The sequence below is a fragment of the Diadema antillarum genome, unplaced genomic scaffold (assembly GCF_040938485.1).
Source record: "Diadema antillarum isolate AM-2024a unplaced genomic scaffold, OU_Dant_1.0 scf00000155, whole genome shotgun sequence".
Lineage (NCBI taxonomy): Eukaryota > Metazoa > Echinodermata > Echinoidea > Diadematoida > Diadematidae > Diadema > Diadema antillarum.
In genome coordinates, this window is record NW_027271044.1 from 574,483 (window position 1) to 596,303 (window position 21,821).

General features: G+C 38.0%; 1 protein-coding gene across 1 annotated transcript; it reads left to right on the plus strand.

Moving 5' to 3' along the window:
• Window positions 1-2,584: 2,584 nt before the first annotated feature.
• Window positions 2,585-20,530, plus strand: LOC139722017 (1-acyl-sn-glycerol-3-phosphate acyltransferase alpha-like). Its single transcript, XM_071633343.1, has 6 exons — window positions 2,585-3,306; window positions 6,968-7,101; window positions 7,835-8,016; window positions 12,062-12,157; window positions 13,724-13,796; window positions 18,255-20,530. Exons 1-6 carry the CDS (start codon window positions 3,122-3,124, stop codon window positions 18,404-18,406), a joined length of 822 nt encoding a protein of 273 aa, XP_071489444.1. The 5' UTR covers window positions 2,585-3,121; the 3' UTR covers window positions 18,407-20,530.
• The last annotated feature ends 1,291 nt before the right edge of the window (window positions 20,531-21,821 follow it).

Sequence of the window (21,821 nt, forward strand, 5' to 3'; positions counted from 1 at the left end):
TTAAATCGTGCGTAAGAACGAAGTTGAAGAGGTTGCGCCTAAATATAACGGTGTCTTGTAAGTCGTTTCGTTAGCTGCATTTTTGTTTCCGTTTGTCTTCGGAGACGACGAGAACGTTCGAGAAGCGACCAGCGTCGCGGGAAACAGACACTTATATGCGCAGATGTTTTTGAGCATCTACAGGGCAGCCTCGTTTGATATGCACTTAGCGTTCATTCGTTGCCCTCTTGTTTTAGCAGTGTGCTCCCCTCATTTTTTATTGGCGAATCAACATACCATTGGATCTCCAGATAATAATTATGTGTGTGTGTGTGTGTGTGTGTGCGCGCGCGCGCGCGTGTCTGTGTGTGTGTGTTGCGTGCGTGTGCGTGGGTGTGCTGTACAGAAAGTTTTGCTATTGTTTGTCTTTAGAGGGCACAGTTTAACATATATTTATATAATATATATATATATATATATATATATATATATATATATACATATACATACATATAATACTAGAAATACAGTATATAAAGTTGTTAGAAAGCGGCAAAATCGCGTTGAAAGTAGAAGTTATGTTGCCCTCTTTTGATTTGATCGAAGAGATCAAAATATGCTACGAATACAAGTACATGTATGAGGTTATCATACTGAACTCAGATAGGAACTGCAAGTATTAAAACAGTGCCAGCAATTTATCAAAGACTATATACTTATACTTCTCAACTACCCCTGCAAAAGAGCAACGAAAACAAAACATAAACCCAAAACATCCACCCCACTCCCCCCCCCCCCAAAAAAAAAATATATATATAAGAGGGAATCATCCACGACAAAACAAAGTAACCAAGCTAAACATGCAATTTTCAGTATAATTCCCCATGCAACATGTATTGAACCGTATTTTTCTTTGCGAGGCAGGGTAAATGTTAACAGGTTTTACGTATGAATATTTTGTATGCAGATAGGGATTTTATGATTAAAATAATGCACTCCATTTCGTTGGCCGTCAATGAGTAGGCCATCAGGTTATCGTCAAGGCCGTTTTAAAAAGGCGATGAGAAATTCGAGGTACCCCTTAATCAATAAATACTTTATTTGTCATCATTAACAAAAAAAAAAAATCTTGTGTATATGTTATGATAAGGAGCCTCGAGGATGTGCTAAACAACAATCCCTTTCAAGCTTCGAGTCATTTCGGTGCTAGTTGATTATGTAAACCTGTTTTGAATAAGAGGGAAATACAACGACAAACGAACAAAAGAGGAAATCCACCCCCACCAAAAAAAAAGGACAAAAGAATATCCCTACAGAACGTTGTAAAGTGACAAAATGATATGAGATAAGGAATATATGACATTTAAGTTTTTTTTTTTGAAACCTTTCCTTGACTAGTCCCTATATGTATCATTCAATAATGAGTGAGTTGATGATTTTATGCCCTCATGATTTATCATGTACTGGTATATTATAATATGATATATGAAATTCGGGAAAATTGTTATTTACAACTAATTAGGCCCTATACAGATAAAAAGAAATATTCCCATATCAAAATATATCAGAGTTACATTTGTTCTTACCTATTTTGGGTGGTTTTAAGGCAAGTTTTTATATCTATAAAGCTGAAATATGAGATTTTGTTTATGAAATGAATAAGAAATTGCTAGAGCATGCAATGACATCGTCAACTTGCTGATTCGATTATTCGTTACGATTGGTCAAGCCAGTGTTTTCCGAACGAAAAAAAAAGGATGAAAGTTCAGAATGTGATAACTTCCTTATTTCTTATCCGATTTCGATAATATTTTCACTGTTCTGTGGGATTTTTCTCTCTTCCTAATGAAATTGATGAAATTCTGGACTGGACTTTGGAAGTAAATGATCATTCAAAGATGCGGTTCTCTTATTTCAAGTTTATGAACTTGTATGCAAACTTGTACTCCAGCTCTTACAACAAATTTGTCAATTTAATTGTCATGGTACTTACTCTCCTCCGGCGCTACGTTTAGTGATTGAAAACATCACTGTAATCGACTCTTACTAGAAAAACAGAGTTTGAAATATGAGTACCTGTAACATAATCAGGGACTATATTCTAAAGAATTCAAACAGTAGAATTTTGGTGCGATACAGTCCACCAAAGCCAGTGCACGAGTAAAAACATAAGGCGCACACTGGGCGTCAGAGGCGAGTAAACAAATATGAGCAGAATATCATGATCAAGGGAGGAGTAAATTCTGATTGTTTGTTTGTTCTTATCCGTCATAGCTAACTTATAATTTTGTATCATTAATACATGAGGATCTATGAGTCTTTTCTTTGTCTTCAGTAGAATCACCGCATTATTTTCATGATGAAATGTAAAGCATGCACGCTTAGCGTTCCATACTCCATCTTGGTGTTCGATATCATGCGACGCGACTCACGTCTGGCCGGCTTAGGTACAGAGTGCACTCAGTACGTAGAGTCGTCGCGACGTCGTACGATTGGCCGTTGATCGTGTGTACAATACAGCTAGCTAGCTAGCTAGCTGCGTGTGTGTACAGAAAGTGTATGCATGCAGCTAAGCTAGCTGGGCAGAGGTGAGATCGAGCTGGTGCACTGAACATAGCGGGGTGGATCACTCCATCTGCAAGATCTAAACTGCACAATCTTTTACGTGTTACGCTGACGCATTTCCCTGCCTGTGATTCTCTCTGGCATGTGTTTGATTCCAAGAAACGTCAAATTGTTCTTTTAACCTGTAACAGCGGAGATGACCGGCCAAGGATAAGGTTGTGTTTGACGGTGATAGCGCGTGATCACATGTGTGCCTGGGTGCGAGGACGGACACACACACACACCGTCACTGACGCGAACGGTATCGCGGTACGGGGACCTAGATCATCACGGCCCGGCTCAAGTTCTCTGTACTGAACATTCATGTCATGTCGTCAGGGTCTACGACAAGACACAGCAAACCGGGTGGTATGGAGTGTTAACATCGTCGTAGTACGTCTTCAGAACGATAACCCATGGGGAATCCTGACAATCAGACGATTTTATAGATTAAACCCTCATGCGGGAATACAAAAATAGTCTCTGAGTCTGAGCAGTAACTTTAGAACAAGAAGCCAGACTCTCCGTGGAAGGGACAATGGAGCTTGACTGGATTCAGATCTTTGTGATCAGTGTGCTGCTCTCACTGATTTTGCTCTATGAATTGAGCAGCACTTTCAAATACTACGCCAAAATGATTTTGTACTACACATTGGTTTCGATCTACTCTGTGATTGTCTGCATCTTGTCGCTTCCAAGGCCACGTGACCCCACAAACCTGAGGTAACTATCTGTTCGAGTCTGGGACTATGATAATCTGGAGACTGGAGTTGCACTCATTGACATTGTTTTGATCATAGATATATTGTAGTCTCTAGTTACCTGCACTATTAAACTAAACCTCCCTCAGCTTTGCCAAGGTTTGACCGTGCACAAAAGCATAATATATGCTTTTAACAAGTTACATGTAGCAGGCGGTCAAATTTTGGACATTGTTGTGGTCAAATTATGGGCGGCTTGCCTTATATTGTATGATAGCCCACCCGACCAGACGCTATGCAAAGCTAAAGCAGTGGAAATTGGTTTGATTATTGCACATTGATTAAAATAATGCTGCCCATGTCCATGTCCCAATTTGCCCGTTTGTTAAGATATTTTTTCTTTGGTTTTTGTTTGTTTGCTCTGCATTATTTTCCTGCATTTAGCTCTTATTACTTTTTGTTATAACCAGTTGTTGAATAGTGCTTGCTGACTGTGGACATAAACACTTGATTTTTTTTTAATTTACATTTTTATGAGTGCACACTGTAGATTGTCTATGTGTTTTGAATGATTGCTACCACCGCTCTGTTCACTTCTTCAGTACATTGCATCTACAGAGTACAATGTACGTGTTGTAGCAGTTACTTTGGGATTAAAAGAGGCAGATTAATCAGAAAAGGGAAAAGGAAGTCCAGTTCAGCACTGAAGAATTCATATCCAAGCTGATATTTTCAGTGTTCAAATGGACCAATCAATTATCCTCGCACATTTATAAGAATGATGCAGTCCATGTCCTGTTTTGCCCATTTGTTTATGTTTGTTTGCTCTGCATTATTTTCTTGCATTTATGTTGTAGCTTTGCTTTCTTTTGTTAACCAGTTGCATGTTGAATAGTGCTTGCTGAATACAGTGAATGTGGATACGAACACTTGCATTTTTTTTTTTTACATCTACCATTGCACAGTGTATGTGCTTTGAGTACTGCTACCGCTGCTCTGTTCACTTCTTCAGTACATTGCATCTAGCAGTAACATTGGGATTAAAAAAGAGACAGATTAAAATCAGAAGAGGAAAAAGAAGCCCATTTCAGCACTAAAGCAATTCATATCCAAGCTGGTATTTTCAATGTTCAAATGGACCAAACTGAAGCAAAATTATGAAAAATATAGCCCACAGTGTCTCAAATTACTTGTGTGAGTTTGAAGTTCATTGCATTATTTGTATTATGTCCATTTCCACTGTGATATTTGGCATTGTTGCTCTGTACCAAAACACATTCCCATGGTAAGTATGCTGTGTATGTTGTGCTGTGCAGTTTGAATTTGGAATATCTGCTCAGACATGAAACTGACAGCGCCCCTCCCCCCTTCATACAGGTACTGCGGGCCCAAAAGTTGCCAATCTGATTATCATCACTCAAACTTATGTACAATGTTAATTTCTGCATTGTTGTACCAACTTCATTGCAAGGCAAGCAGCATGTCACTGCATTCCTTCTAGTTTGTCTTTTTTGTTTTGTTTTGTTTTGTTTTGTTTTGTTTTGTGTTGTTTTTCCATCCCTGCCTTGTAGGATCCCAAATGCTATTGCTAACTACAGCCATGCCCAAGCACAAGTCTCACAAGATATGTGCTTTGTATCCCTCTTCTTGGTGGCTTGAGAGCTGGACTTACGATTTCTTGGCAGAATACCTACCTATAATACTGATTGTTTTGCCACAGAACCTGGTTAGCACATCTTTTTATGTAAGGCACAAAATACGTGTGCATGTATGTATATGCACTATGAATGGACAAAGGGGTATAACAAAACAAACATAAAGGTGAGAATATTTGTACAACAATGGCAATGCATTTCAACTTGGGGTCTAGAATATCATGGGACAGTCACTACTCAGTATGATACAGTTGTAGTGCCCTTCTTTTGTTTCTGATTCAGTGTATATAGGATTACAAGTGTCTTTCAAATTCTCGTGATTGTAAAAACCAGGATGTGAATCCCAACTCGTATTGTGCATTGCAGTGAAACTTGCCCTGTAAATAGTTTAGTTTCTAAAGACCTGAGACAATGGATGATGGCTTTTTATGTCAACAGATTTTTAATCTTACAATGTATATTGGGCATTTTTCATGAGCTCGCCCATTAACATGATGCATTTATATGACTCTATCAACTGAGACTTGTATCTGACTTACAACATGCAATTTTGTATAAAGTATGGTGCCTTACATGTACAATTGTATCATTGAACTACAATGAAATAAAGATCTGCACATTATGTACAGTACATGTTGGATTAGAGACCAACTACACATTTGTACAGTGTATTTCAACATTACAGAGCCCACCTTTAAGGTCAGGTAATGTGTAAATTTGTATTTCAAATTTGAGCACAAAAAAAAGAAGATATATACCGGTATACAGTATAGTTCTGTTATGTATTGTATAACAATTTGAATGGTGGATAGCCTGATCATTTTTTGTGTTTTTCTTGTTATGGATAAATTGTAATTAATGATATTCTAAAAATATATGGAGGAAGCATTTTCCCCCCTGCATTTTTAGTATAATTCAAAATACTTGTAATCTGTGATATTATCTGTGCTCACATTTAGCAATAGTTTACAATTATTTAATGCCATTGTGCAAGTTAAACCACAAGATGGTCTCAGATTGCCATAACTTACAAGCATATTTGAGACATACACACATGAGATTTTTTTTCTTTATATTTAAAATGAGAAATGTAGTTTAGTTATCACAGTACAAGTAGCCCTTGTGTCAAATATCAATTTGTCAAATTAAATTTTGCTTCAGAGTATGCAATGATTGTGCATACAGTATAGGGCCTATACATTTGTATGGCAGTAAAGAGTTTCCACTCTGTTATATGTTGAGACTACTACTACCAAAGCTGTGAACTGAATCATTAAACTTTTAGCACATGTACTCTACATGTTGTACATATCAGCAAGATTGCATTGTAAATATCAGTGCTCTACTCTGACAGGTCCTGATTAAACTCAATTTGACTCAAGATAAGACACAATGTGCATGTTTGCTCATACGATCGTACCATCCTATCACAGTACCATCGTACCACTTATTCTCAAGGAGATACCTCAAATATCATCAGTGAACTTTTGGTAAGAACACTGATGCACTTTCTGTTGTATACATGTAGCAGTACTGAATATTTTGTACGTATGTAGATGACAAGGTGAGGCATCCATTTATAGCACAAAGATAACTTCAAATATTGACCCGTTAGTAGTTGAAAGATAAGCCTACTCCAAAGCCTTCCCTGACTGTATGATACATGCATGCTTTCCAGGTCTATGCCCTGTCTCACTGTATTTGTGGGATATGGAAACTGTTGCCATCTATTTAAAACTGTTTGATGATTTAGGCTGGAGTGCTTGTTTGGTTTTACATATATATATGTAAAAGGAAATACTGTAAATGGAAATGCTACACTGTAAATGGAAATGCTATACTGCTTTTTATCTACATATTGCTTTCCCTAACCCATCCTCTTGTCTGTAAAGTTTCTTCTTACAAACTGATATTGATAGATGTCCGGTGACACTGTGCATGAAATTGTCCCAGAGTAAAAAATGGACCAATGATGAATACTGAAGAGTGAGTGTTTGTGCAAATTTGTGTCCCCCATGCTTTCTCCAGGTTTGCGTCATGGCTTCTGTCCAATACCAACAGCTTGTTTGGGATCCGTGCTGAGGTGCGGGGGCTACACCACCTGGACTACAACAAGCCCTGTGTTGTGGTAGCCAACCACCAGTCATCCATAGATCTATTTAGTAAGTTATGGGGGTGAAAAGCTGATTATGATAAGGAGAATATGAAATGTGTAGTGAAGCAAATGAATCACATTGCTCACTCTGACTGTTCTGTTTTGTGCAGTATTTTTTCCTTCTTCCCGAGTAGTTTTCCTCTCACATTAGGCGTTTTCACATCAGCCCGATAAAAATCCAAGCTCGAGATATTTTTCGTGATTGCAAATTAGCGCGCTATTTCATTTCCTATTCACATCAGCCCGAACACAGCGCGCTAGTTCGTATTAATTATCCTGCTATTTCGGAAATTTCCCGAGTTGGACTCAAGAAATTTTCTTGGTCCATTAGCGCGCTAATTTGTATTCACATGATCAAATAGCGCGCTATTTCATGATCGGGTTAATTTCCCAAGTCAGAAAATAGTGCGCTATTTCATAATATCGGGCTGATGTGAAAACGCCTACTGAGGCTAAAGCCATTTGCTGTTTTAAAAAAAAAAATCAGAATGCCAACAATGTAAACTTTACATTGTACTTTAAAAGCAAAACTATTTTTGTACTTCGCGCTGTCGTGAAATTTCACTTGTATAAGATCTTGCAGATGGGAGAATGTTTGTACGTATACAAAGTATTGTATTTCAATATCTCCAAAAATGTTTCCTGTTGTTATTTTAGTACTGATAATACAGGGATGTGAAAATTTTACACAGTGCGGAATATTCCATATATTTGCTGTCTTTCCATGTTTTGCACAAAAGGTATGTTTTCCTTTGGAGTGTGGCCAAAGCGCTGCGTCCCCATTGGCAAGAAGGAGCTGCTTTTCACAGGGACGTTTGGTGCCTGCCTCTACCTTTGCGGCATCATCTTCATCGACCGCCTCAACCCGGACAAGGCCCGGAACACCCTGGAGAGAACGGCAAAGTACATGGAGGACAACAACGTAAGTATTCTTCCCTCCACCTCACGTATTTTTGCATGCCTTATACCATTTATATTCAGATTTTTGTCAAACCAACGAATGCACACTTGACTGAAAACTTATTTCAAGCATGAATACAGACGTACAATTGACAAAAATGATCAATGACATGTGATGCAAAAAATTAATATAGTTTGTATGGTGTGTATTTTGTTTTCATGATATCTGGCAAATTGGGACCTGAAAGACAACTCTATATTACCTCGATAGATTTGTGATTTTGAGTTACTGCAATGGAATGGGGAAATGGGAGCTCTTCCTTTCCAAGGAGTTGGCCGTTTCCCACTTTGGATTACAATTTGCATTGCTTGCCTGTCAGTAAAGTTTTCTTCTTTTTTTTTGGGGGGGGGGGGGGAGTGCGGCTAATTTCAAATACAAGTATTTCAGTTGATGTGCAATAGAGATGATTTTTTAAAAAAAATGTTGAGAGATGTGCAGGGTACACCCAGTATATGATGTTATAGAGGGTATGAAGCTTATCAATACTGTCTGAAGAAAATGTGAACATCCTCGATACATAAGGTAGCTACAAGTGTGATAATTTGTATGCCCATGGTAGACTTGGATGCCTTTTGCACAGTAGGCGATATAAACAATGAAATTGGATGTTATTGAGATGTACCTGTGTGTGTGTACAGTAGTAGTGTAAACTCTCCCAACTGCACTTGTTATGAAGCACATCTTCTAAGTGTTAACCTTTTGCCCATGTGGGCGTGTGAACTCCAGTACAATCCATTAATATCAGAGAAGAGGCTTCCCCTTGCTGAAAACACATGTACACAATGACAAAATAAGAAGGAATCCAATCAAATAACCTTTGGAGTGAAAACTCTTTGCTTTTGGTGAAGGAGGTCGTGTTTACTCGCAACATTTTTTTTTTTTTTTCAGCTCTTTTACGGTAAGGAAAAAGGGCATGATAGTATATGCTAAGCGGTCCACGGGTAATCCGATATACCCGTCTTTGCGTACAAACATTGGCATGCGCTTACATTCTGAACTGCAGTTTTGCTTCTTGATGCTCTGACTGTGGACACATATAAACTGTGGTCTTCAGCACAGAGTTATCTCTCTGTAGAGTTTACAGAGTTATAGATGTATTAGCTTTTTTTTCTTTTTCTTTTTTTTGGTCACATGCATGTGGTGTTGTTTATACTTTTGATTTTTTTTTTGCTTGTTTTGTCGATCAAAATTTCTTTACAATAGTACTATTTCATCTTGTAATGTATTGTATTACCTGCTTGTGCTAATTATAGTCAAGTACTCAAGTGCTCTAGTACAGTGTCACAGTAAAACAGTAAAGGTTTGGCTCCTGACCACTCCCACTTTAAAGGCCCTGTGCATTTTATTTTTGGTATGTGTGTAGACAGTCATTAATCCCTCGACCCACAAGAAACTCATTTATGTGGCTTGGATCTGTATATTTGTATTTGTTATAATTTGTACTAATCATTCGTAGTATTTGATGAGGTGGAGTAAAATTTTCTCATTCAATGTGGATCCTTTGTTATCCTTGTTTGTTTAGGTTGTATAATGATCAAAAGTCTCTTCATTGCTCAATTTATGACCGATTCTTCTTTAGGCAACTCCACTTCCAGCAGTCTGTATGTGTACAGCTTCAGTGGCATTTTGATATGTTAGCTCTGAGATGGTTAATACAATAATAATTTGAATAATGATAATAATAATGATGATAATAATAGTAGTAATAGTAATAATGATAATAATAATAATAATAATAATGATAATAATAATAATAATAATGATGATAATAATAGTAGTAATAGTAATAATGATAATAATAATAATGATAATAATAATAATAATGATACTGATAGTAATGATAATAACAATAATGATAATTATAAAAGTAATGATTACAATAATGATAGTAATGATAATAACAATAATGATAATTATAAAAGTAATGATTACAATAATGATAGTAACAATAATGACAATGATGATGATGATAATGATATACATGTATAGAATTGGTACAGTACATAGTGAATCTACCCACTGGTATGATTTGCTAGGCATGAATACATACACAGTATAATAAATGCAGTGTACAGACAATACATCAGGTGTACATGTAGTGCATAATGTCTTGTAGTATGATACTATGGGATGACTGGAGTACGTTGAACAGCGTTGATTCAGCACATCAAGAAGTGAAGAAGTCACAGTCATGAATCATATCAGGATTAGTTAGTGTCTGCACTGTTGATCTCTAGGTACCTAGATGGTGGCATGGATGAGATCAGCCCTTATGGCCGTTCCATACAAATTCTTGTTGAAAGTGCATGTACACATTTTTTATGTGTATTTTATAATCATGGCTTAATATTAGAGGTGCCCTATGGCCCGAATTCACGAAGGTGGTACAAACGAAACCATGGTTTAAACCATGGACAAAAACCATGGAGCGTCAAGTGTCGCATGGAATATTTCGTTACGAAATCAGTCATTTCGTCGATGAAATGATTATTTTGTAATGAAATGATGACATTTTGTAACTAAATGAACATTTCGGTAACGAAACGGTCATTTTGTTGACGAAATTACCAATTTCGTAACGAGATATTCCGTGCGACACTTGGGGCTCCATGGTTTTTGTCCATGGTTTAAACCATGGTTTCAATTGTACCACCTTCGTGAATTCGGGCCTATGTGTCTGGTGCCACAAAAATGCCAAGAAATTATGATAATTCCTCATACTTCAAAGAGCAGGCTCAATGTTTTGAAATTAATGCATCTACTTTGGAATGGGATGCAATGTTTATATCCTTATCTCCCTATACATCTATCTATCTACAGCTGTATCTATCATCTACAGTATCTTATTTTTCAAAGCAGACATAGGATTGTAAAATCTAAATTTAGATGGTGATTATTATTTCTTATAAGCTTCCGAACATGGCAGTCAGAAAAACACAAGAAAGATAATTCAGAATATTTGATATGGGTGAATAATTTCCTAGTAATCTCTGTAGAAGATACTCAGTGGTGTTATGAGACAGTTTGCAGGACTGCAACATAAAAAAGACACATTCTCTTGAAGATTGTATCAATAATAATAACATGCTTTGTTAATACTGAAATGTCTAGAGTTAAGATCATAGAATATAATGTGGTACACTATAAAGCCTTTCAACTACCAAATGTTCTACTGTCACAGAAACCTTCAAATATTTTAACACAAAATTGGCATATCAAAAAGTGAGTTTAAAATAGCTTTAACAGGCGTATATATCTGATTTGTAAATTTACTTGCACAGTAGTAGGAAAGGAAAATCAGTTTTCTGCCTCTGTCAGTGTGACCTTTCATGTTACTTGAGAGGGGTTTTGTCTTGTGTGTTTGAGTACATACAGTGTGTTTGGCTCTGTGAGTAATGATGAATACACATTATACTGGGAGGGGAAGAAGATGCAGGATATTTATTCAGGCTGTTGCCATGGAGATACTGTACATTGTGTGATGGAATCTCTGGTGGGTAATAGGTCTGTGCTTACTCTCAAGGTCTTGAAATGTTCAAAAGATATCAGATTTAAAGTCAGTATAAAGTAGGGGGTGGTCTGAATGAAGAAGAAGATATGAGAGGATACAAAGTATTTTTTTATTTAGATCTTATCTACAATGTATGGAATCTCTTATCTCCTCAGTCCTCAGATATTTGCATGTTATTTTCACGATAGTTTTGTTGCACATGAAATATACACAAATTTCTACACTGCAGATGTTCCAGATTGTGTGCCTCACCTCAAATTTTCTTTTTACTTTCTCTATAACCATAGAGGCATTTCATACGAAATGATGCTATCCATTTTACAGAATGTCATAAGAAGACCCGTAATCTGATCATGACGCAGTTGCAGGACAAAGTTGGCAGTGAGTCTACTCCTTGCCCAAGCTGCTTTGATGGTGCAATGGTGTACATGTATAACAAAATCCAGATACTCTTCTGAAAGTCATTCCTTTCTTTAAACTCTCATCTCCCTGCAGCTGAAGGTGTGGATATTTCCGGAAGGCACCAGGAATCACGAAACCGGCCTCCTGCCCTTCAAGAAGGGAGCTTTCCACCTAGCCATCAATGCTCAGGTGAGAATCTTATGTGTAGGAAGAAAAAGAAAATCACCCAGAAAATGCTGATTTTGTGTTGATGTCAGCTGGAGTTGTTGAAATATTTCATGCAAAACAATAAATATCATTGGATATTGCAGATTATTAACTTTTTTTATGTGTGTGTTCAAATTCAGGTCAACTTTGAATGAATAAATTTATGATCAAAGTGCTGAGACAATGATAAAAAGGGGAGAATTATCATTTGAATGCCACTTCATGCTGTTTATGTGAACTCTAGTCTAACCATCTTTCGAGAAATATTGATTGTGGAGATTTCAAATTTCTTTCATCTTTTTCTTTGTATTTAAGCCTAAATCACTATCTATACAAACATTGTCTGAAGAAGGGTTGTCATGTTTTTGTTGTTAAAGTCACCTTTGGAAAGTGAGTTTTAAGTGAGATGTGAGCAATTGACTAAAATGTTGCAGGGTAGATTTGACCTAAGTACAGTAGGCCACATGTGCACAAAACAGACAAATATGCATACCTTTTGTGCTTCTGCAAATGAGTATTCTTGTGTGCTAGTTATGGAGTACAGGCCAAATTGTGCAGTGCATTGTGGGAAAGAGAAATAAACATGCTCTTGCAAACCCATTTGTGTGACCCAGGCATGGGTTGATAAGATACCACCTGTATTGTGTCACAAGAAATATCCATGGGACTGCACCTTGCCTATTTACCAAGAAGTCATTGATTGCAGCATGATAGATTTCTGTTATAAGATATGTGATGTCCTACAGTTCTTTGCACATAAAAAAAAAAAGTGATAGTATGATGCCTACACAGATGTCCACAGGTGGGACTACAGGGTTCATTCATTTCTTGATGTGGTTACAAATCATTTTGCACTTCCTATGTTGACAGTGTGGTGACTGACAATTTGTTTCTCCTCACCACTCAAAATGTGTCGTAAAGCAAGATCTGCCAGAAATAACTGCATAATTGTGTGTGTGTGTGTGTGTGGGGGGGGGGGGGGAGTGGGAGGGACACTCAAGAACAGTCAATAATGCAGGTACCTCACAGGTAGAAAACTGACCTTTCCCAGCCTATTGTCCATGGATGTGTGTGAATTGTTAGGCCAACAGCATAAAGTGCTTATCACATTTTGCTCAGATCTAACATTAGCAGTAATTCTATGCCTGAAAAGAAAGTTTACCTCTGAGCAGATTTAATAGCATTATTGTCTTGAGTAAGATTCAGACAAAAGCTTTGCATCAGACAAGAAGAAAGGAAATCATGAGAGGTTAAATTTAAAAAAAAAAAAGATATGTAAGACAATACAGTATGACCTTCTACAAAGATGAAATACACTCTACAATGCAGGTTGGAGCTTAAAGAGTTGCTGTATAAATAAAACACTGCAAAACTTGGGCACTTTCACACTCTTTGAAGCTTTATCTCATGGAGTGTACCTATCACATGGATCAAAGATGAGGTTTGCTCTTGAAATAGTTCTTGCTGTGCTAAGTCTGTACCAGATTGTACTTGCTGTGAATCTTGAAGCCAGATTTGTCTTTTTCCTTCCCCCCCCCCCCCTTGCAGGTTCCCATCATTCCCATCGTGTTCTCATCGTATTCAGAGTTCTACAGCAAGAGAGAAAAGCGATTTGGTACAGGTAATGTGCTACCAAAGAGATTCTACACTGTGCCTAGAGTTCATGATATTTCAGAAGTTTGCTGTGAAAGACAGTGCAGCTACAGACATCAAACTTTGTACTGGAAGATATGGTATTGCCTCTTCTACTCTACAACCCCCCTCCCCCGAAAGTTTGTTTGTTTGTATACAAATGATGCACAGGATAGAGTGCGTTAGTGGACAGCTCACTAACGCCACGAAATAATCCTGTACATCATTTGTTTTATAAAATGGGTCGAAAACTAACAGCATTTTTCACGTACCTTTGTGGGTCAATACCAGTCAGCTACATGTAGCACTCGTCGATGTTCGTCCCAAACATTTACGCACGTCGCACTCGGAAATCCCGCACATATAAGTACTGTACGTATAAGAGTATACGTACGCCACACATGTTATGCACACAAGAAAGGCCGGCCGGCAGCCCGAACTAGAAGTTGTTTACAGGATTTTGCATTATACATATATGTCAGATAATCAGTTGTAACACCTGATTGAGTGCGCACTGCTAGTGTAAACATTGTGATGTCAGGCCGTGCATGTTAGTGAGAAATTAATTTTACGCACACGTGACTCATTTCAGCGCTTCCAGTGGGCTACATTCTTGAACCCATTTTATAAATAGAAATTATCATTAAATCCATTAGTCTTAATTATTCTATACTGCAGGGTTTGCCTGTTCAGCTTTATAAAACTGCCTTCCAAAGGAACCCTGCAATAGTAATAAACATCATTCTACATGTATACATGAAAATATACAATACAGTTATATGTAACATTATAAACTACAAACATCAAGAGTGGATTAATGATAAATAGTAATTATATGGATATCCATGTATACAGCACTGTTACAAATCCAATTGAATCAGTGGGTATGGCTTTGCATTGTTTTTTTTTTTTTTGGGGGGGGGGGTTTATCCTTAAAGGTATGTACACAGTAACATGTTCGAACATTAACAGGGAGTGCATTAAGCAAACATGCTCTGACATATATGTATAATGCAAAAGAATTTCTCTTATATTTTGTCCCTGTGAAGAGAAGATTGATTAACTGTTGCTTCAGTAAGGGCACTCAGTCATGTCTGGTTGTGCTGATACTTGAATGGACAGAACACTTCTGTTTTCTACAAGAGAGATATACATGTATGCTGTTGAACAAAGTTTACTAGCCTGTGTCTGTAATACATGCTGTGTTTAGAGTAGCCATCTACAACAGTGCTTTGTCATGACTTGAGCACAATGGTTTGTTGACAGAAACTGCTGGCCAGGATAATGCAAACATCATGCAGTGATATATTATTGACATATTATCAGAGATTACCTTTGCTCAGTGTTTCTTGTCTGCCAGTATGGAGTCTCTGACCCCTTGAAACAGTTAAGGTCATATTGGCAAGTGTACACTCACATACTGTACATGCTTTCCTCTCATCATTTGAAGCTTTGAACTCGGTTTCACCCGTGTGGGAAGTGCGAGGTGCAAGGAAATCAGATTAAGATTCTTTATATGGAAAGTGCTTCAAGTCATTTGTGTTAAAACAATATAATAGTAACGATGCACCTGGGGAAATGGGGATCAATAGGGCAAAGGGTGTGCATTGTGTTAAAAGGGAAATCCAGTCCAAGTATAAGTTAGTCTGATAAAAAAGAGTAAAATCATACGAGTTCAACAATAAAAATTTGACTGAAATCGGATGAAAAATAAGGAAGTTATGACATTCTGAAGTTTTGTTAATTTCTGCAAAACAGTTCTTGTACAGTGGATATGAATATGCAAATGAGTGAGCTAACCATGTCATACCCTCTGAATTTTCCAGTGATCGTGTACAACAAAAAAATGATGAAAATTCAATGTGTTTTGTCATTGAAGTCTGAAACATGATGCTATTCCCAGTTGAATAGCTTCAGAATAGTGATCAGTTAGACCGGGATTTGAGCCTTGGGCATAATTGCATTTGAATGAAAAACTAGAAATTTAGCAATTTTATGTACAAACTGCTCACTTTGCCATTTGCATATTCATATTGATTCATATTGTTCAAGAACTGTTTCCTGAAAAATTAGTGAAACTTTAAAATGTCATACCTTCCTTATTTTTCACCCGATTTCGATCAAAATTTTATCGTTGAACTCGTAATATTTTACTCTTTCTTATCAGACCAACTTGGATTTGGACTGGATTTCCCTTTTAATTTACTAATGAGAAGACTTCGAAGGACTACAAAATCCAGGATTCTGGCACTGAAGAACATCTATTGTAGACTGAGACATTACTGTTTATGGTACTTTTTTTGTGAGCTAAATTGGATACTTTACAACCATGTGTGATTTAAACAGTAACTGCTGTAATTCTCACTATTCAGTTTTGATGTTTGTTCATGCCCAAATACAGTGTAAAAAAACAAACAAAATAAAACAAAAATTGGCTCACATTGTAGAACCTGTGTTCGTATTCTTCCATAGTCGTAAAGATTAGTGATCATTTGTGATAACCTTCAGCAAAGTTGCATTTTTTGGTCTTTCTAACACGATTTAGTGCCTTTCTTGTCCGCAGAGACATTCTGTTACAATTTGAATGTGATTGAGTTGTATTGTATTCAATACAACTTGCTTGGCAAGGTGAAGTGACTGCTTTGAAAGTACTTTGATAGTATAGAAGTAGCAGTATTGTTTTGATTACCGGTAGGTGAACAGAAGAAGAAGGAAAAAAAAGCCCTCTCTTGAGGCAGGCTTGTGAAGTGGCAAAGGAAATCAGGTTGAGCACACAGGATAGCACGACATCCCCTTAATGTGTATCTTGCTTTGAAAAAAGTAGGCAAAAGGTGTTACTACAGTATTAGCTTCTCCTCAGAACAGATTGTGCAAATACTGTCTCTTCCACCAATGTGTGATAAAGCATACTTGCCATATTGTAAGTGGCTGCTGTTATCATGTGCTTGTATTGAAGAGATTAGCCATGTACATATTTATATTATCCGTGTATGATGTACACTGCCCCAAAAGAGGGGAAAACAAACACCCAAATAAACAGCAAAACAAATATTTGGTCTTTTTTTTAAGGGATGGGGGGGGGGGTGGGGGAGGGAGTGTGGAGGAAAAATTGATTAGACCATATCTTTCTGAGGTATGCATGTTTTGAGGTTAGCAGCAACATGTTGCTACCCAAGTGCTCACAAAACTAAGGTGACTGCAACATTGAGAGACCTTTGGGATTTGTGTTTGGTGGTGTAGTTTGTGAGTGTGGTATTGTCAGAAGAAGCTGGGAAGTATTTGGGATCGTTTTAGGGCATCCTCTTTAGCAATAACAGCAGCCATTACAGTCACTTTCTTTGTTCCAAAAGTAACCTGTTTATTGTTGACATTGTACCTATGAAAAACCCTCAAGTAATGCATAGAGTTAGCTACTGTACATTGTATGGCAACTTTCATACTTCGATTAAATGACAGTTTGTAATTGGTTTTTACCCATTGAAGGTCATTTTCATATAGAGTATAATATCCTGTTCAGCTGTCTACATGTACAATGTATGTATGTCACTACCTCATAGTATGTGATTAAAGCAAACAATTTAACAATTTACAAAGAATGAAACTGTGGACACGTAATGTGTGTTGCCTTCAACCTCACTGGAAGCAAAACTGAAGGATTGTCAGTATCACACAATTGGTCAAAGCACATTTGGCTTCAGTTCTTAATTGAGGTGTTCAAGGACAGATAACATGTGACACCTCTACCCCCCCACCCCCCACCCTTTCTTCTCATGAAATTTCAACATTAAATCTGATGCACAATCATAGCTGTGTAGACACAAAACAATGACAATTTGATGTATGGAAGGATAAGAGTGCATGTTCCTGAGTCATGTATTCTGTAAGCCATGTAAGCTAGTGGTGGACAGTGCAATAATGAAAATGATCGGCTGAAAAAAACACCAAGCTATTGCCCCCCCCCCCCCCCCCCCCCCCGTATTAAGTATGAAAAGCCAAAGGGGGAAAAATTATATATTGTGTATATATGACAGTTATAGTTTGCTGTTGCCAAACAGGCATGTCCTAGATACCATGCGAAAAGACTCGGCACTACGGACTGTAAGAAGCCACTTGACAGCAAGAACAGCCTTGCGATTGATCCTTAGTGCCTAGAGACCATTGTGACTTTCCTTTCCAAAATTTGAGTTTCCTGTATGCACTGTCTACTCTCGAATGTTATGATGACACAAGCAAAGTTAAATGTCACACTGCTCCTACAGGAGTTGTGCTCTGCAGCCACCCCGAGGGTGTAGGATTGTGTTCAAAGTGATAAAGATCTTGTAGCAATAACATTTGAAAGTTGGACATGCATCAGCAAAGTATATGCTGTATATAGTACAAGGTTTTAATGTTTATTCGCTAATGTCTTTGCGCTCTCTCCACTTTCGCATCTCTCACCGTGTAACAGGAAAGTTTACAATCACCGTCTTGCCACCGATACCCACCGAGGGGAAGACGAGCGACGAGGTGACAGAGATCGCGGAGATGGTGCGCAAGCAGATGCTGACCACCTACAACGAGACGTCCATGCAGAGACTGGAGAGCAATGGCCTCAACTGAGGCGAAAGGTCAAAAGGTCACCGTAGCAATAAGCGTTCTTGGAGGAGGAGGAAGAGGACACAGGGGCAGATATTAACGGTTACCGGGTGTCGACGGTAAATGAGATAGCTCTCTAGAGAACCATGTAGACAGTGTTCTCATGCGTGCACCTGTGTGCCATCATAGCGTGATGGCAATTGCTGTGTAGAGTCGAACCTTTCTTAGTGACCACCTGCCCGTAGAGATCATCCTTTCCGCGTCCGTAGAGAGATCACTGCACACAGGTCGGAGTGTGTGTTGCAACATGAAGAGATTTGCGCGATGCCTAACCCAATATCATCTGGCGTCGACGTCACGGAATCGTGGACGGCAGAAATGAATTTGAATGCAGGGAAGGTGTTGTGTTAAGTGGTTTGCCAGCAAGGTGCTGGGCAGCCACAGGTATTTGGTTAGCTCTGCTTTTAAGGGTATCGGTTGCGTTCAGACTTACAGGGTAGCTATGATTCACTGTGTGAGGGCACTTAGGAAGATTCGTTCATGCGAGGGTATTGCTGAAACACACATGTACATCATTATCAGTGAGATGCACTGATTGATTCCTGCCGCAAAGTTTGTACAACTCACATATTTCATGATGTTAAAAATAACGTAGATATAGATGATATGATCAAAAGAATGGCAGTTAAAAAAGATGAAAAAAATAAAGATACATAGATACAGGACATTTTGCACACCCCTCCCATGTATGAATACAGCTATAGGACCCTACATTTACAGTTATCAACATGTACAATATCCTTTGTAATAGCAGATATTGATATATTGGAAAGAGCTTTCGGGAAAATAAAAGTTTCTTAATCAACAAATAACGCTATGAAAGCAACCAAAAAAAAAAAATTACTTCCTCCAGAATTTCACCATTTTTGTCGTGCTCTCATCATCGCACAGCCAAAGAACAGTGTTGTGTGATTAGCTCTCCAAGCAGTGCAGATTGAATGATATGTGCACAGAATAATTTGTGGTTAGAAAGTTGTCTTAAATTTTACTAGTCTGAAAGTAAGAACATATTAATATTTTAGGTAATGCTGAAATACTCTCATCAGCAAAATCACTAACGAGTGACGTTTGCCAATACTGGTCCGATGCAAAACAAAAGAAATGTGTAAAAGTTCCCAACCCGTGCAGTGTCAGCCTGTGTGAATTTTTGACCCCCCGTGCAGGTGTAAAGGCGACCCAAGTTCTGAAAGTCCTCAAAGCATGAAGATGACGTGATGCAGTACATACCAAAGGTTGCACCGTCCGATATATATGTTGAGCAAAGCGACGTGTAATTAGATGCTTAAATGCATTATGCGTAAATGTATTAAAATGTGATAGTTTTCGGGGAGTGGGAAAGTGAGGGTTGGGAATCAGAGCCACTGGCTTAGACAAGCTACTCTCACAAACCTGGGGAAAGTCAAGCTAACTGGTTTGTAACTGATTTTTTTTTTTTTTTGCCTGTGAAACATTATGAAATCAAAGGACAGTTGCATAAGATGGGCATTGTACTCTTGTGTCGTCATGACAGTACCAGAGATCATAAACGGGTGGTAGATCAGGACATGTGTGCAGCATGAAGTATTAGCAGTATTTGGGTCCGTCTCCCGTGCGTTTTACTATACCAATGTTGGACATGGTGTAGACTCACTGGCGTTGCATTGCATACATGTAAAAAAAAAAAGCACCACGCTTCAAGAAGCTCTCTGCATGACCTTCGTCATGTGATAACACCACTCTCAGTATACCAATATGATATCCTCTTGAGCTAGCTTTAAGGACTCACATAGCTTCCAAGGTATAAGTATTTTGGTCTGAATATATCTTATTGAGATAATTATTATTCTAAGAGCGAGCAAATACTTGAAACTGACGTATATTTTCAAGTTTGTTTGTTTGTTTGTTTTTCCCCAAGTCATATGTTTTTCTTTCTTGTACCTCCCACCAGAAAGATGCTGGGGTGAAGGTCAGTACTTGGTCAGTTGTCGAGATTAATGTTCTTCCGCAAATAGTAAGTAAATGAAGGTCCATATACTTATGGCAGATATCAATATAGACTTTACACAAAAGCAAAGGCATCCCATTTGACTTTAGCTTTAGCTGCATATTACAGGTTTTTTCTTTTTCTTTGGGGGGGGGGGGGAGGGGAGGGGCAAATTTTGTGTTAATATCAACAAGTATTTTCTCACACTTTTGAAGTAGCTTAAATTTGGAGGATGTTCAGCTCATTGTGCGTTGTTGCCCAATTAGATAGGTTTAGTTTCCCTCCACGTGTCGCTGCCCTCCACTGCCTCTGTATTCTAGTCTATCTCCTGTTTGTGTCATTTTGGAAGGTATTGAATGTCTGCCGTGATTAGCAATGCTTCACCTATGCTATAATCTTGCACAAATGGGACTATATATATATTTTTTTTTTTTTTTTTTTGGGGGGGGGTAATATTTTTTCAGTGGTAGGGTGGAAATATCACTTGCATCTAGAAAGAGAAATCAGTCTTCTGTTTCTGTTTCTGTTTCTGTTCCATCGGTATACTCAGAATTAACTGTAGTCCACCAACGCTGTAATTAGTATGGTCGTGTATGTGCTGGACAGGAGAAGTGTTTCATATGTGGAGTCTCGTGTGTGGTAATCTTGCACAAATTGGAAGAGATTGTTCCATGAGTATTTTGGCTAGTGGGCGGTTTTATTGTCTGCATCTAGGGGGGGGGGGGGGGCGGAAGAATCCAAGAAAGAAGCATTCACCATTCACCTTTGTCATGTATTTTGTTGTTGGGGTGTTTTCACAGTCTGTAGATTGGTGACTCTAGTGCATCCGTCCTTGCGTTGCAGATACACGCACCTGAAATCCCACCTGTGCAGTGCAGGATACTGTGACAGCACCATATACTGTAAAAGTGGAATTTTTCGCGGTGTTGACATTTTTGCGCATTTCGCGCAACCAGAGACTAGCACGAAAATAAAAGCATGCAAATATTTTTGCTTGCCATATGATCCTGTACTTGATGTCTTGATTCTGCGGAATTTTAAACAAGCGAAACTCTTCCTACTCGGCCGAGCGCGAAAAATTAGTCGTGCGAAAATATCCTCTTTTACAGTGTGATTATAATTCAGTTGTTACTGAGTGACAAGGAAATAAAGAATATTTACAAGTTTGGCTTATTTCCATAATCATCATGGTGACTATCATGATGAAACCTTTCAAATACAAGAAAAAGAAAGAAAAAAGATTATTAACAACTTATTTGCCTTCATCTTGCATGCCAGGACAAGGACATTAATATTTAGGGTGCTTACCACATTATTGTGGTCCATTTTGGAAGTGGAAAATATGATAACAAGTTTAAAGACAACAGCTCTCTGAGGCAATATTTATAATAAACTCGTTAAAAGTCTGTTTAGTGA